The sequence below is a fragment of the Engystomops pustulosus genome, chromosome 9 (assembly GCF_040894005.1).
Source record: "Engystomops pustulosus chromosome 9, aEngPut4.maternal, whole genome shotgun sequence".
Taxonomy (NCBI): domain Eukaryota; kingdom Metazoa; phylum Chordata; class Amphibia; order Anura; family Leptodactylidae; genus Engystomops; species Engystomops pustulosus.
Window position 1 is genome coordinate 5,504,254 of NC_092419.1, and position 13,025 is coordinate 5,517,278.

The following is a 13,025-nucleotide window of genomic DNA, read 5'->3' on the forward strand; positions in this document are numbered from 1 at the left end:
TTTTTTGGTACGGAATGAAGGCTAAGACTAGATTGTAGGCAAAATATACCGAAATATCAACATAATTTAGTACAGTGGTTGAACACACACCGAAATTGCTAGGACATCTCTGCTGAATTCCCTCTTGCTGGCTGCTGTCTGATTACATAGAAGTTCTATGCGATGATGGAGGAGGAGCAGTGAGTCACAGCAGCTACATCTCCAGCCAGCGGCTCTGACTACAGGAGAAAACTAATGCAACATTAAAGATACAAATCACATAATTACCAAATATATTGGTCATCCACTAACACTGGATTCCTGATTTCTGAAAAGATAATTAGTATACGCTATAAGGTTCCTCATGTGGTTGGTAAAGGGCACAGAGACCCGATATATGGCTGGGGGACTCCCCTCTATCCCCCCTCCTGTTAAAGGGATGTTCTCATTTCGGCATTAACATTTAATTTATGTTATTAAAAGAAATTACCAATGTGAAGAAAATTTCCCATAAATGTTGCCTTTTAGAAATGAGATGGCTATCCTTTGATACGACCATCACCGCAGTCTTTCAGCAGTGGCCAGACATGATCTATTGAGTCCTGCCGGACCACCCGGATTCAGCGTTCATTACCACAGGACAGCAGTGGGACATACAGTAACTCCTGGACATATGTGCAATCACTCCAGCAGCAGTGGTCGTATCCAAGGACAGCTGTCCTCGGTTTCTAACGACCATATGGCTACATTTATTAAATTTTTTTATTAACATCCACTTGAAGAAATGTAGGTAGATGGAAAATGAATTAAATTAAATGTCAATAAGTCTCCTCCATAGACCAGGCTGAAATCTCATGATGTATCTCTATAATGTGGCTTCAGCGCTGGACCCAACCTTGTTGTAGATGTTCTTTTAGCCACGATCCTGCTCCATTATCACCTGATAAGTGATGGATAATGAGCCCTAGAAGCTCCAGACGCTGGTTCTGGACATTGTCAGGGTAGTTGTCCCGTCTGTCTAAGTCATTTCTTTCTTTCATTTCTCACCCCTGTGGACCACAAACGTCTTTTTGGTACATTGAAGGGCAAATAAGAATATGAGTGGGACATCTTTATTATTGAGGACCTAAATTCTGTGCTCGTTCATTTTATGCTACATATTTATGGCAGTCTGAGTTTTATTTTTCTGCTTCAAATCTTCTGCATGGGCATCAATTAAAACTATAACATGCTGGCAACCACCACTAGAGGGAGCATTGGAGGCAACAGTGATAGTGGCAGAGAGAGCTCCCTCTAGTGGTGGCTGTAGGTAACCTGATTTTTATATTTTTATAAGGAGTTTTTGGGATTGTAAGATTGATGACCTATCTTTACTATAGGTCAATAATATTAGATCAGTGAGGGCCTTTACCTGGCACCGCCACCAATCAGCTGCTGCAAAGTGCAGCGCTACTATCATGTCACGTTTATAAGTCGCAGTCTCAGTCCTATTAAAGGCTGAGCCGCAATGCCACTAACATCCACTATACAAGGTGTGATGCTGTTTTTGGTAGGATATGACGTGACTTGTCGTCTGAATGACGCAGGCTCATCTGTAAGGTTGGAGAGTGTCGGAGTAACTAATAAAAAAATTGATGAAAGTAATGAAATACATGCAGTGTCTATGTGCATCGGTTTCTATGGTGATACATATATAACACCCCATGTGTCTGACCCACACATTACAGTGAGTAACATTTTCTATTATACCTCCACCTGTGTCCCACCTCACAGCCCGGGGGAGGCTCGAATGATGAAATCCTGTGGCCGCAGCCGTCACAGGCATCAGTAATGACAACTGAGGCCAAAATCCAGGACGGCAGCCGGAATAAAACCAAACAGACATAATACAAGGGATCTCCAGGCTGCGAGCACTGCCAGGGGGCACCGAGAAATAATGCTGAGGTTTATACCAGAAAATAGTGCTCTGGAGGAAGCCACTGAGGCCTCGTTGCGATATGTAACTGATATCGTTGTGTTGTCTGAATGTGGAAAAATCTTCCAGGCCGTAAAACTCCACCTCTCTTTACTGTATTGCAGTAAAGAAAGCTCCTGATGGCTCCGTCATTGCCAATGGCTACTGTGACTTCTGTCTAGGAGGAGCCAAGAAGACCGGGTGTCCAGAGGACCTGATCTCCTGCGCTGACTGTGGTCGTTCCGGTAAGACGACTCCTCCTCTCGGGGGATATTTGGGTTTTAGGTTTGAGTTGGGTGGACAACCCTTGTGGCCTGGGTTTAGATGGTGGTCACCACGCATGAAGATTCTGGTCACTGTCGCGAGCATCACACAGGTTGCTGACCCAATCATCAATCGGTTAAAGAAAAGGGGGTCCTTTGTACCCCCAAAAGTAAAGCCTCAACGCCTCCCAGACGATGGTCCGATCCCTATTTCATCCCTATCCTCCTCTTGCAGGTCATCCTTCTTGTCTACAGTTCACGGTCAACATGACGGCCGCTGTTAGGACCTACCGCTGGCAGTGCATCGAGTGCAAGTCCTGTATCCTGTGCGGGACCTCGGAAAACGATGTGAGTGCCTTATAGGATATTGCGCCCTTTTATTCACGTTGCGTTTTTGTTGTGTTTTATGTTTTTCGGTATCATTGACTGTAAGTCCTAACGCTTCTGTCACCGCAGGACCAGCTTCTGTTCTGTGATGACTGTGACCGGGGTTATCATATGTATTGTCTGAGCCCACCCATGTCTGAGCCCCCCGAAGGTGAGTTCAATTTCCTACTGGAGACATACACAGTCTATAGGAGCCTATAGGATAAAGATACGGACAATCCTTTACATATGTATGTAGTCAATGTGAAGAGATTTAGATTTTAGTCTTTTTGACTATTTTTGGATGTTTTTTTTAGCTTGATATTATATCCATTCCTGCAAAGTCTTCTCTCGTGCTGCACCTGTTTGTAGACGCTCTCACAGACACCTACACCAGTCAGGATAGGCTTGTAATGGAAAGATGATTGGACCCAAACTTTAAAGGAAATCTACCACCAGGATGCAGGATTGTAAACCAAGCACACTGACATACTGGTGTGTTCTGCCTCTGGCAGGATCTGCTCTTAGTTTATCTTCACAATGCCCTTGTTTGTTTGTTTTTTTTTAAAGCCTTTAAAAATTATGCAAATTAGCCCGTGGGGCTTCAAACTCCATAGCTGTTAATTGAGCCTGGAGCCCTTCAGGTTCATTTGCATAATTTAAAGCCTTTTTTTTGTAAAAACAAGGGCATAAGAACCTAAACAAAGAGCAGATCCTGACAGAGGGGGCACACACCTGCATGTAGGTGCACTTGGTTTACAAACCTTCATCCTGGTGGTAGATTCCCTTTAAGTTCCGGTTTGGGGTTCGGGCGCAGACACAGAAATGACAAGTAGGAGGGGCTTCAATTTTCCGGATTGGCTGCACGATCCAGCAATATGTCATCTCTCATCTCTATTGCCAAGCGATTTACTCAATTTTGACTGATGGACCTCAATAACTTATAACCGGATCCATTCAAGGTTCGGTAATTTGGCTTTGTGTTGTATTTTGTAGGCAGCTGGAGTTGTCACTTGTGCCTGAGACAACTGAAGGAGAAAGCATCGGCCTACATCACGTTGACCTAGAGCCGCGGGCTCCCCGAGGACAAAGCTCACGATGGCGATGCCCTCGGACTGGTCTTGCTTATTCCCAGAATCCTCTGCTTCTCTCATCTCAGCACTATGGCCCCGCCCCTGCTCAGCGCCTTGAGCGGTGTAAAGTAGTTTTATTGGTTGGGCTGTGTATTAATACTATGAAGTACTTACCTTCTGCTCCTATTTATTTCTCTGCTACTTCTAAATCACGGATAATTGTCCGCCCCCCTTCCCGTCCGCCTCAGGCTGCGGCCCATTATGTTGTCCTGCCGCATCACTTTATGATATCTATAGATTTATTGTGTTCTTTACGTTACAGATCGGCTCATTTCCGATGAGATTTAACTTTCCTGGTGTGATTTTTGGTTTACCTGTTTGCACCTGGCTACCATTATTAGTGGTGTCCCATTCATTCATATCTTGTGTATTAGCTTTCAGGATTCTGAATATCAATTCTAATGAGAGTGCGACATATTTATGTTTCAAGTGATATAAAGCGCTGTGCAAAACCTTTTAGACAGGCATGACAAAATGGTGAAAAGTTAGAATGCTTTAAAGATATAGAAGTGTTAATATTTTATGCTTATCAATTACAATGTGAATGAATAAAATATCGAAGTGAAGGATCTCAACAGGGAGGTTGTTCCAGACCTTAAAAAAGAGGGAGGTTGGTGCACACCTCAGTAGGGATGTTATTCCACATTTCAACTCAGCAGGAAGGTTGTTCCACACATCAACTGATTAGGGAAGTTGTTCCACACCTCATTTCAGTATGGAGGTTGTTCCATATATCAACTGAGCAGGAGACTGGTTCCACATGTCAACTGAGCAGGGAGATTGTTCCACACCTCAACACAGCAGGAGACTGGTTCCACACCTCAACTCCGTAGGGATGTTATTCCACATTTCAACTCTGCAGGAAGGTTGTTCCACACATCAACTGATTGGGGAGGTTGTTTTGCACCTCATCTCGGTATGGAGGTTGTTCCACACATCATCTCAGCAGGGAGATTGTTCCACACCACAACTTGGTAGGGATGTTATTCTACCTTTCAACTCAGCGGAAGGTTGTTCCACACATCAACTGATTAGGGAGATTGTTCCACATATCAACTGATTGGGGAGGTTGTTCCACACATCAACTCAGAAGTGATGTTATTTCACATATAAACTCAGCAGGAAGGTTGTTCCACACCTCAACACAACAAGGAAATTGTTCCACACTTCAACTTAACAACTTTTCCACTACGCAGCTCGGCAGGGAAGTTGTTCTACATCACAATTCAGCAGGGGAGGGGGTTGTTCCACATATCAGCTCAACAGAGAAGTTGTTCCCCACATCTAACCACAGATTGTCTTTTGATATAATCCCAGACAGAATCGATGTTGTTGAGATGCAGATTCTTATTTTTCTTCTATGGGCTGTACGGTTGTGGCCATTGTCCTGCTGTGGATATTTTTTATCAAAGCATTCTAACTTTACAGCGTTTTATTACGTCCTGCCTAAAACTTTTGCACAGCACCCTACGTCTTTTTACAATGTACAATATCTCGTCTGCCATGGCGGTCCTGGTATTACTGCAGATGCATTTGTTGGTGAAAGCTGCCGTGATGGCACGTGAAATCATGTTAAACATGGTGTGCCTAGTTCTAAACATGGCGCACTTTTTCCGTATGCCGCCATGTTTAAAGTGTTATTTAGTGGGAGATCACATGGACCTGTAATCCTGCGTCTTCTGGAAGCTCGCTATATCCTTCTAGACATATGCCAGTAATAGTCAGAAGGGGACCGTGGCCTGGGTGTGACTGCTAGTAGTGCGCCCCCTATGGTTACCAGGCTGGTGGTGAATTTCCTTTGTCATCCTTCCCCTATGGACGGGTCTATATTGGACCGTAGACCTGACAATGCTCGGATATCAGTATATATCACATGTATCAGTCCGTTATCAGTCTTCTATCAAATATCTGTACATTGATATACATTGTATTCTGCAGACGACCTTGGACTTCATCGGGTCTGTCGCCCGTCCCCCTCTTTATATAAGTTTCCCTTCCCCCGTCTGGTCCCCGACCATTGACATATTGTTGTAGAGAGGGAGAGAGACGCAGCCTGGAATATAGGACATTAGTCGTCCTTGGATATCACAGATTTTCCAGTCCCATTGTTTCTATTGAAGAAGAGTCGACGTCGTCTGCAAAGCTCGGAACGCGAATGTTTTCCATTAGCCGGTGAAAGGTATCACTTGAAATCCGCCTCTACAATGGCTGCTTGTAACTTAATGATCCAGTATTCCTGGCATGAGCGTCCCTCCATTACCGCTTATGTAACGCACAAAGCTTCTTTCAGCCGCGGACCCCCGATTTGCACATGACTAGGAACTTTATTTGGGGGGGGGGCGGTCTACGGTAATTTTTGACTCACCGGAGACCTTGCCGTGTAAATTCCAGGTCTTAGTTTTGGGGTGAGCATGTGTGTGCCGCTATGTACTACCGAAACTCAAAGCACTTAGCTGACTGAGAGCCCGAAGGGGGAACGTGGGTGTCTGTCATGATAAAGTTTGTGCCCCTCTTTCCTTTAATAATAATTGCTTTATTACACAGATGCCGCAGCGCTGCACAGAACTTGCCAAATCAGTCCCTGTCCCCAATGGGGCTCAAAATCTAATCACCTACCAGTATGTTTTGGAGTGTGGGAGGAAACCGGAGGACCCGGAGGAAACCCATGCAAACACAGAGAGAACATACAAACTCTTTGCAGATGTTGAACCCAGGTCCCCAGCTCTGCAAGGCTATAATGTTAACCACTGAGCCACTGTGATGCCCCATGAGATGTGTTATATCTAATAAGTGTAAAAATTCATTGCATGGATGAGTATGCGCCGCTGCGTATCTGTAACAGCCCCGAACAATCATAATTCCCATGGGGCTCACAATCTAATGTGGGAGGAAACCCACGCAAACACGGAGAGAACATACAAACTCTTTGCAGATGTTTACCTGGATGGGATTTGAACCCAGGACCCCAACACTGCAAGGCTGTAGTCCTAACCACTGAGCCACCGTGTCGCCCCACTAATGATATACAATATGCGGCCGCAGCTGCTATTGTTCTCTCCTGTCAGCCATTCCAGACTTTGAGGAGCCCATTGCATGTGCCATTTACTAAGTGTAGAAGAGAAATTTAATTTATGCCGTTTTCTGCAATATTCCCAGTTTAATCCGTATGCTAATTAGGTAGTTGGTGCACCTCAGCTCTGCTATTCCCAATAAAACCACTTTCATCTTCTCCAGGTGTTACCCCAAAAGACAAATCTTCTCCCTACCTGATGGAGAGGGGCTGGTGCAGACAGGAATGGCAGTGCTCCAGGTGCTGAGGACACACCCTGAGTGCACCAACTACCTAATTAGCATACTTATTAAAATGGGAATTTCTCAGAAATTACATGATGGACAGAAATATTTACAGCCATTTTTGAAATCACAGTGCACTTCTCTACAACAGATTCTAAGTCCTGGGGTAAGTGAAAGACCCCTTTAAGTGCTATCAATGGGGAAGTTACTTTAAAGCTGTAAGGTTTTTGGGCTCTCGGATGTCAAAGCGATTTGGGGAAACTCCTTTAAATCCAAAAATCTTCAACTTTTTACATCTCCAAAATTTGGTATCAGGAGCAATCAGGAGTTTGCACTTATTTAGGAAACATTACATGCTGATTGGCTGCTATTATGTGCGGGGATAGTAAATCCGTCATCCTCTATTGTGCCCTTGACCTTCTTTTATTCTCCATTACTCTTGCACGTCTCAGGTGACTGTAGTATTAGGAGGATGTTTGGAACCTGTTCCTCTATAGAGATCTCACTTTTTTTATTTTTTTGGGAGGCTGTAACTAATCTCCATAAATTGCATCTGATTTTATGGGAATATTAAATATTTCACATAAAATTTTATATATTTTAGATTGTTTTCATGTAACATATCATCATCATCATTGGCTCCTGGGCTCTGCTGTAACAGCTGTATAATCTTTGTGGGCTGAAGCCTAAGGCCACACCCCCGAGGAGCGGAAAAGAAATCACAGTAACCAATGAGATTTAGTTTCCTTGTAGTCACCTGATTGGCTGCTCTGCACTTCTTCATTTGCACTTATTTTTTTCACGCATTTAGTCTTGGATTTAGAAATCTTTTATGCGGTGAGTAATCGGACGCCATTACACCGTGGTTCTGTGCAGAAGGGATGGAGAGCACAATAGAAACTGTATGGGTCGGTACTACAGATCGGTACTGCCCGGTTCCAAGGTTCGGGGGCTTGTATTAGGCAGAACTATTACAGTAGACTTGCCACCATAAACAGTATTACATTTTTGGATCGATTGAATTTTCAGATTCAGAGATCCAAACCCCCTGCATGGACATAATAATAATAATTCCTTTATGTATGTAGCGCACACAGATTCCGCAGCGCTGCACAGAACTTGCCAAATCAGTCCGTGTCCCCAATAAGGCTCACAATCTAATCAGTATGTTTTGGAGTGTGGGAGGAAACTGGAGGACCCGGAGGAAACCCACCCAAACACGGAGAGAACATGCAAACTCTTTGCAGATGTTGACCCTGGGACTTGAACCCAGGACCCCAGCACTGCAAGGCTGTAATGCTAACCACTGAGCCACCATGCTGCAAGGCTGTAGTGCTAACCACTGAGCCACCGTGCTGCAAGGCTGTAGTGCTAACCACTGAGCCACCGTGCTACAAGGCTGTAGTGCTAACCACTGAGCCCCCATGCTGCAAGGCTGTAATACTAACCACTGAGCCACCATGCTGCCCATTAGAGTTAAAGGGGTTGTCTGACTTAAATTTTCTCAAGTTTATCCTTAATTCTTAGTTTCCCTTTAAGGCTTTGGCACATGTGACTGAAAATTAACTTTTTAGTTTCCTTGTTGTATTGTAAATATATCTTTGAGTTGCCATATTGGGTGCATGACCAGAGGTAAACTTAACCCACGACCTTTCACCCCTGTGACCCTCAGCTCTGCTGCTGTCGATGGCTAATAATGAAATCACCGGGGTCTCGCTTTACTTCTGCTGCAAATTACGATTTCTGTGCAGTCATATCCCTGGGGGCTATTTTGTATGATGACCAAAGGGGAGGAAAGGGTGCGCTCAGCACTTTGTAGAGCCAATAGGAGGGATCCATTTGGAAGCCGCTCCTTCATATTTAAAAATGGCTTCCTTGACGAGCAATCAGAACCTTTCTTTCCAGTTAGTGATAAACTTTTGCCAAAATGTCTCTTTTTTTGCAGGGAAGAGCTTTCTTTATTCTACCGGAGGAGTTCAAATCCTATTTTTTCGCTTCTGCCTCTTACAATCGTCACTTGTGTTTGTGTTTCTGTAAAAAAAATTTCAAAAATTTAAGACGGCGGACGAGAACTTTGCACAGATGTTTGTGTTACTTCAAAGGTGCTGCAAAACCTGATGTAAAAAAAAAACTTTAAAAATAAAAAAAATATGATAAAAAATGTAATTAAAAAAAAAGGAACGTTTGGGGGCGGAGTTTGAGCCGCCGAGGATTTGATATTTTGCCGCTCTCCGGCTGTTTGTAACGTTGTTGTTGTGGTTTCTTTCTGTCGCTTGCAGTAGTTACAGTCGTTATTGTGTGTTAATAAACCAATGGATTGAAATTTGGGATGTGGAGTCTTTATTTCAAAGGTTTTTATGCGGGAGAAGCAAAAGGCGACTATAAACACAGTGGACCTTAAGTCTGAGGCGGGGAGGTCCTTGGAGCAAAGGTCAGAATGGAGCCATTACTTCACTGAGTCACTGATGTCACAGCTTATCCCCTCCCCCTCCTGTACAATGACCTCTATATAGATAACACTGACCCATCATTACATCACTACTGACAATAGATGATGTCACAGCTTATCTCCTCCCCCTCCCTGTACAATGACCTCTATATAGATAACACTGACCCATCATTACATCACTACTGACAATAGATGATGTCACAGCTTATCTCCTCCCCCTGTACAATGACCTCTATATAGATAACACTGACCTATCATAACATCACTACTGACAATAGATGATGTCACAGCTTATCTCCTCCCCCTCCCTGTACAATGACCTCTATATAGATAACACTGACCCATCATTACATCACTACTGACAATAGATGACGTCACAGCTTATCTCCTCCCCCTCCCTGTACAATGACCTCTATATAGATAACACTGACCCATCATTACATCACTACTGACAATAGATGATGTCACAGCTTATCTCCTCCCCCTCCCTGTACAATGTCCTCTATATAGATAACACTGACCCATCATTACATCACTACTGACAATAGATGATGTCACAGCTTATCTCCTCCCCCTCCCTGTACAATGACCTCTATATAGATAACACTGACCCATCATTACATCACTACTGACAATAGATGATGTCACAGCTCATCTCCTTTTCTCCCAGTTGTCAGACCCCTGCCATTCTGATCTGTCCTTAGGGTAGGTAATAAAAAAATGTGACTACCCCTTTAAGTTGAACCATCTACAAACCATGCACAGATGTTGTGACTGGAATAAGAGCAGTACTTCATTATATAACCTGACATTAATATGACTGAGCAGCCAGGACCGGTGACCCCTTTCATTTCTTTTTTACTTGATTATAGATTATTTAGTATTTTACACCAATATTTCTCATTTCCAGTTGCCTCCATTGTAATGGCTTCTCCAGGCCACAAACCTGCGGCCTTATTCTGTCTGCACAATGCGAGCAGCTCCCTCCCTTTCTGCCCAGCAACATGGCCTCAAATTGCAAATTTCAGGAACCCAGTGAAGGGAGGGAAGGTAGATTTGATGGATAAAAAATCCCATTAAATATTCATTGGTATTTTTGCTGATATTTGTTGAAATTCAGTGTTGGTCTGAAGCGCGAGTTACACTTAATGAGCAGAAAGTGTCAGAGGGAGATGGGTGAATGGAGAGAGGGGTGCGGGAGGGGGTGCGGGTGCGGGAGGGGGGGGGAGGTGAGGGAATTGATTTGAGATTTAACTCTTTCCTAGCCAGAAGAGCAGATTTTTATGAAACACAAATCCCCAGGATTAGAGATAATGCTATTAAAATGAATATGGATAAAAGGTGAAATTCGTGACATTTTTACGGACATGTAGAATGAGTATTTTTATTGTCCTTGATACGAGGCGCAGGAAAAAACTCATTTTCTTCCGACGTTTCTCTCAATGACTTTCTTGATAAACCCGCTGGAAGGAATGGTCTCTTCCGCCTCCACAAAAAAAAATTGGATTTCATAGATTTTTTTTTACAGTATTCTGTATATCACAAACGCCTCATGACTGACAGGAACAGATCCATAAGATGGGGGGTATCTGCCATTCACAGTCCCTTTGTGGAACCCCCCAATGTGAGAAAGAGCACCCTAACATTTGTCACAGTCTGGTTTTATATTTGTGATGTCGGTTTAGTGTTTACATCAGTAATAAATCCCGGCCTACAAGTGAGCAGAAGCCTGCACAAGATTTGTGCTCTAGTTGCTCATGGCAACCAATCAGAGCTCAGCTTTGATTTTCCCATGGCAGTTTATAAAATAAAAGCTGCGCTCTGATTGGTTTATATGAACAAATAGATCAGTTTTGATAAATGAAGGCCTAGTAGAGTCAATCTGACATTTATCAAGTGTAAATACACCCAGTGGTCCCAGCAGCTCACCCCTGTCACATGTCCTAGGCCCTCAGAAAATTTTCTTGTGGTGTCAGTGGTCAACCCATTAGGTTTATGTAACTGAATATGAAAAAATCTGGAGTTGTAATTACTTTCATTGATGTGATATGACGAAGTGACCCTTAGGTCACATTCACACAATCGCAACGGGGGGGCCGTGATTTTGCCTAACAATTTGCGACCAGATCACGGCCCCCTTTGTGGTCTATGGCACCCGCTTGCGGTGCAGTGAGCACACTGCAGCACATTTAAGGACCGTGCGCCAGTTTTCTGTCGGACTTTGCACGTTCTTTCATGTGCAAACTGCTTGTACGGGTATTTAAGAAGCGTCTACACGAAATATGTGTCGGACAAGACCCTTTTGTAGCACGGCTGCACTATTCTTCAGGCGACGCAGATTTTGTCAAGGACCATGCACCACATTTAACATGCAAAGTCCGCCGGAAGTCTGTCGCACGGCCCATGTTAAAGGTGCACCAAAAAAAGTTGGTGCACTCTGTTGGGGCAGTTCAGGGGGCGCCAGATTCATACAGAACGGGCGTCACAATTCAAAAATCTGTCACCCCATGCACACTACACAAACTGCACATAGTTGCACTGTTTTTAGTTCATGTGCCCCACCGCACCACAACCGAGCAGGCGATTTCAATGGAAAGAGAGTGGTGAGGAGAGCTCACTCCTCCTCTCCTCCACCCGGCCCATTGTTCCCTTGGGATCCGGTCAGTGTAAATGCCCCATAGGATGTTTCTACTAAGGTGATACATCATATACTGGCGCCTCGTATGATTAAAAACCCTGCCCCTCAGGATGGGCCCAAAATATAAAAAAAGTGAGCATTTACTTACCTATCACCCATTACTGCTGGGTCTCTGTATACAGTGGTGAGCGGTGCCATCCCAACCACTGCCACGGGCCTACAACATTGGTTTCAGGCAACGGCAGGTGCACAGCTGTGGTCAGGACGGCATCACTGGCCTCAGTATACAAGCAAGGGAAGCATGGTGGCTCAGTGGTTAGAACTACAGCCTTGCAGCACAGTCGCTGAGTGGTTAGCACTACAGCCACACAGCACTGGGGTCCTGGGTTCAAGTACCAGGGTCAACATCTGCAAAGAGTTTGTATGTTCTCTCTGTGTTTGCGTGGGTTTCCTCCCACACTCCAAAACATACTGGTAGGTGGATTAGATTGTGAGCCCCATTGGGGACAGGGACTGATTTGGCAAACTCTGTGCAGCGCTTCGTAATCTGTGAGCGCTATATACATAAATAATTATTATTATTAAGCAGGGACCAGGCAGTTATGGGTGATGCTGAGACTGAACAGGATTGGGAAGAGGGGTAGGTATAATTTTTTTTAAGCACCCCGGCCATATATAAAGAAATCATCTAAAATGATTAAAGGTGATGTCTGCTCTTGACAATCCTTTATGATAGATGGGAATATGTTGATCATGGGGGTCAGTGAGGCTTAAGCTGCCAACAATCAGCAGATGGTAAAGAAAATCATCTACCACCAGGACCAAGGATTATAACCACTTACCTGCTGGTGCAAACTTCAGCTATATAACAGTCCCCAGGTTACATACAGGAGAGGTTCTGTAGGTTTGTTCTTAACTTGAATTTGTATGTAAGTCGAACTGTATATTT

The 13,025-nt window shown here is 44.1% G+C and overlaps 1 protein-coding gene across 4 annotated transcripts in view; it reads left to right on the forward strand.

The window, feature by feature from the left end:
• DPF1 (double PHD fingers 1) overlaps positions 1–9,175 on the forward strand; it is a 54,610-nt gene extending 45,435 nt beyond the window's left edge. For all 4 annotated transcript variants that reach the window (XM_072125912.1, XM_072125913.1, XM_072125915.1 and 1 more), the window contains exons 9-12: positions 2,059–2,178; positions 2,432–2,544; positions 2,653–2,734; positions 3,559–9,175. In XM_072125912.1, the coding sequence (XP_071982013.1) occupies positions 2,059–2,178; positions 2,432–2,544; positions 2,653–2,734; positions 3,559–3,629 (386 nt within the window). In that variant the 3' untranslated portion in view covers positions 3,630–9,175. The remainder of the gene's footprint in view (positions 1–2,058; positions 2,179–2,431; positions 2,545–2,652; positions 2,735–3,558) is intronic.
• The last annotated feature ends 3,850 nt before the right edge of the window (positions 9,176–13,025 follow it).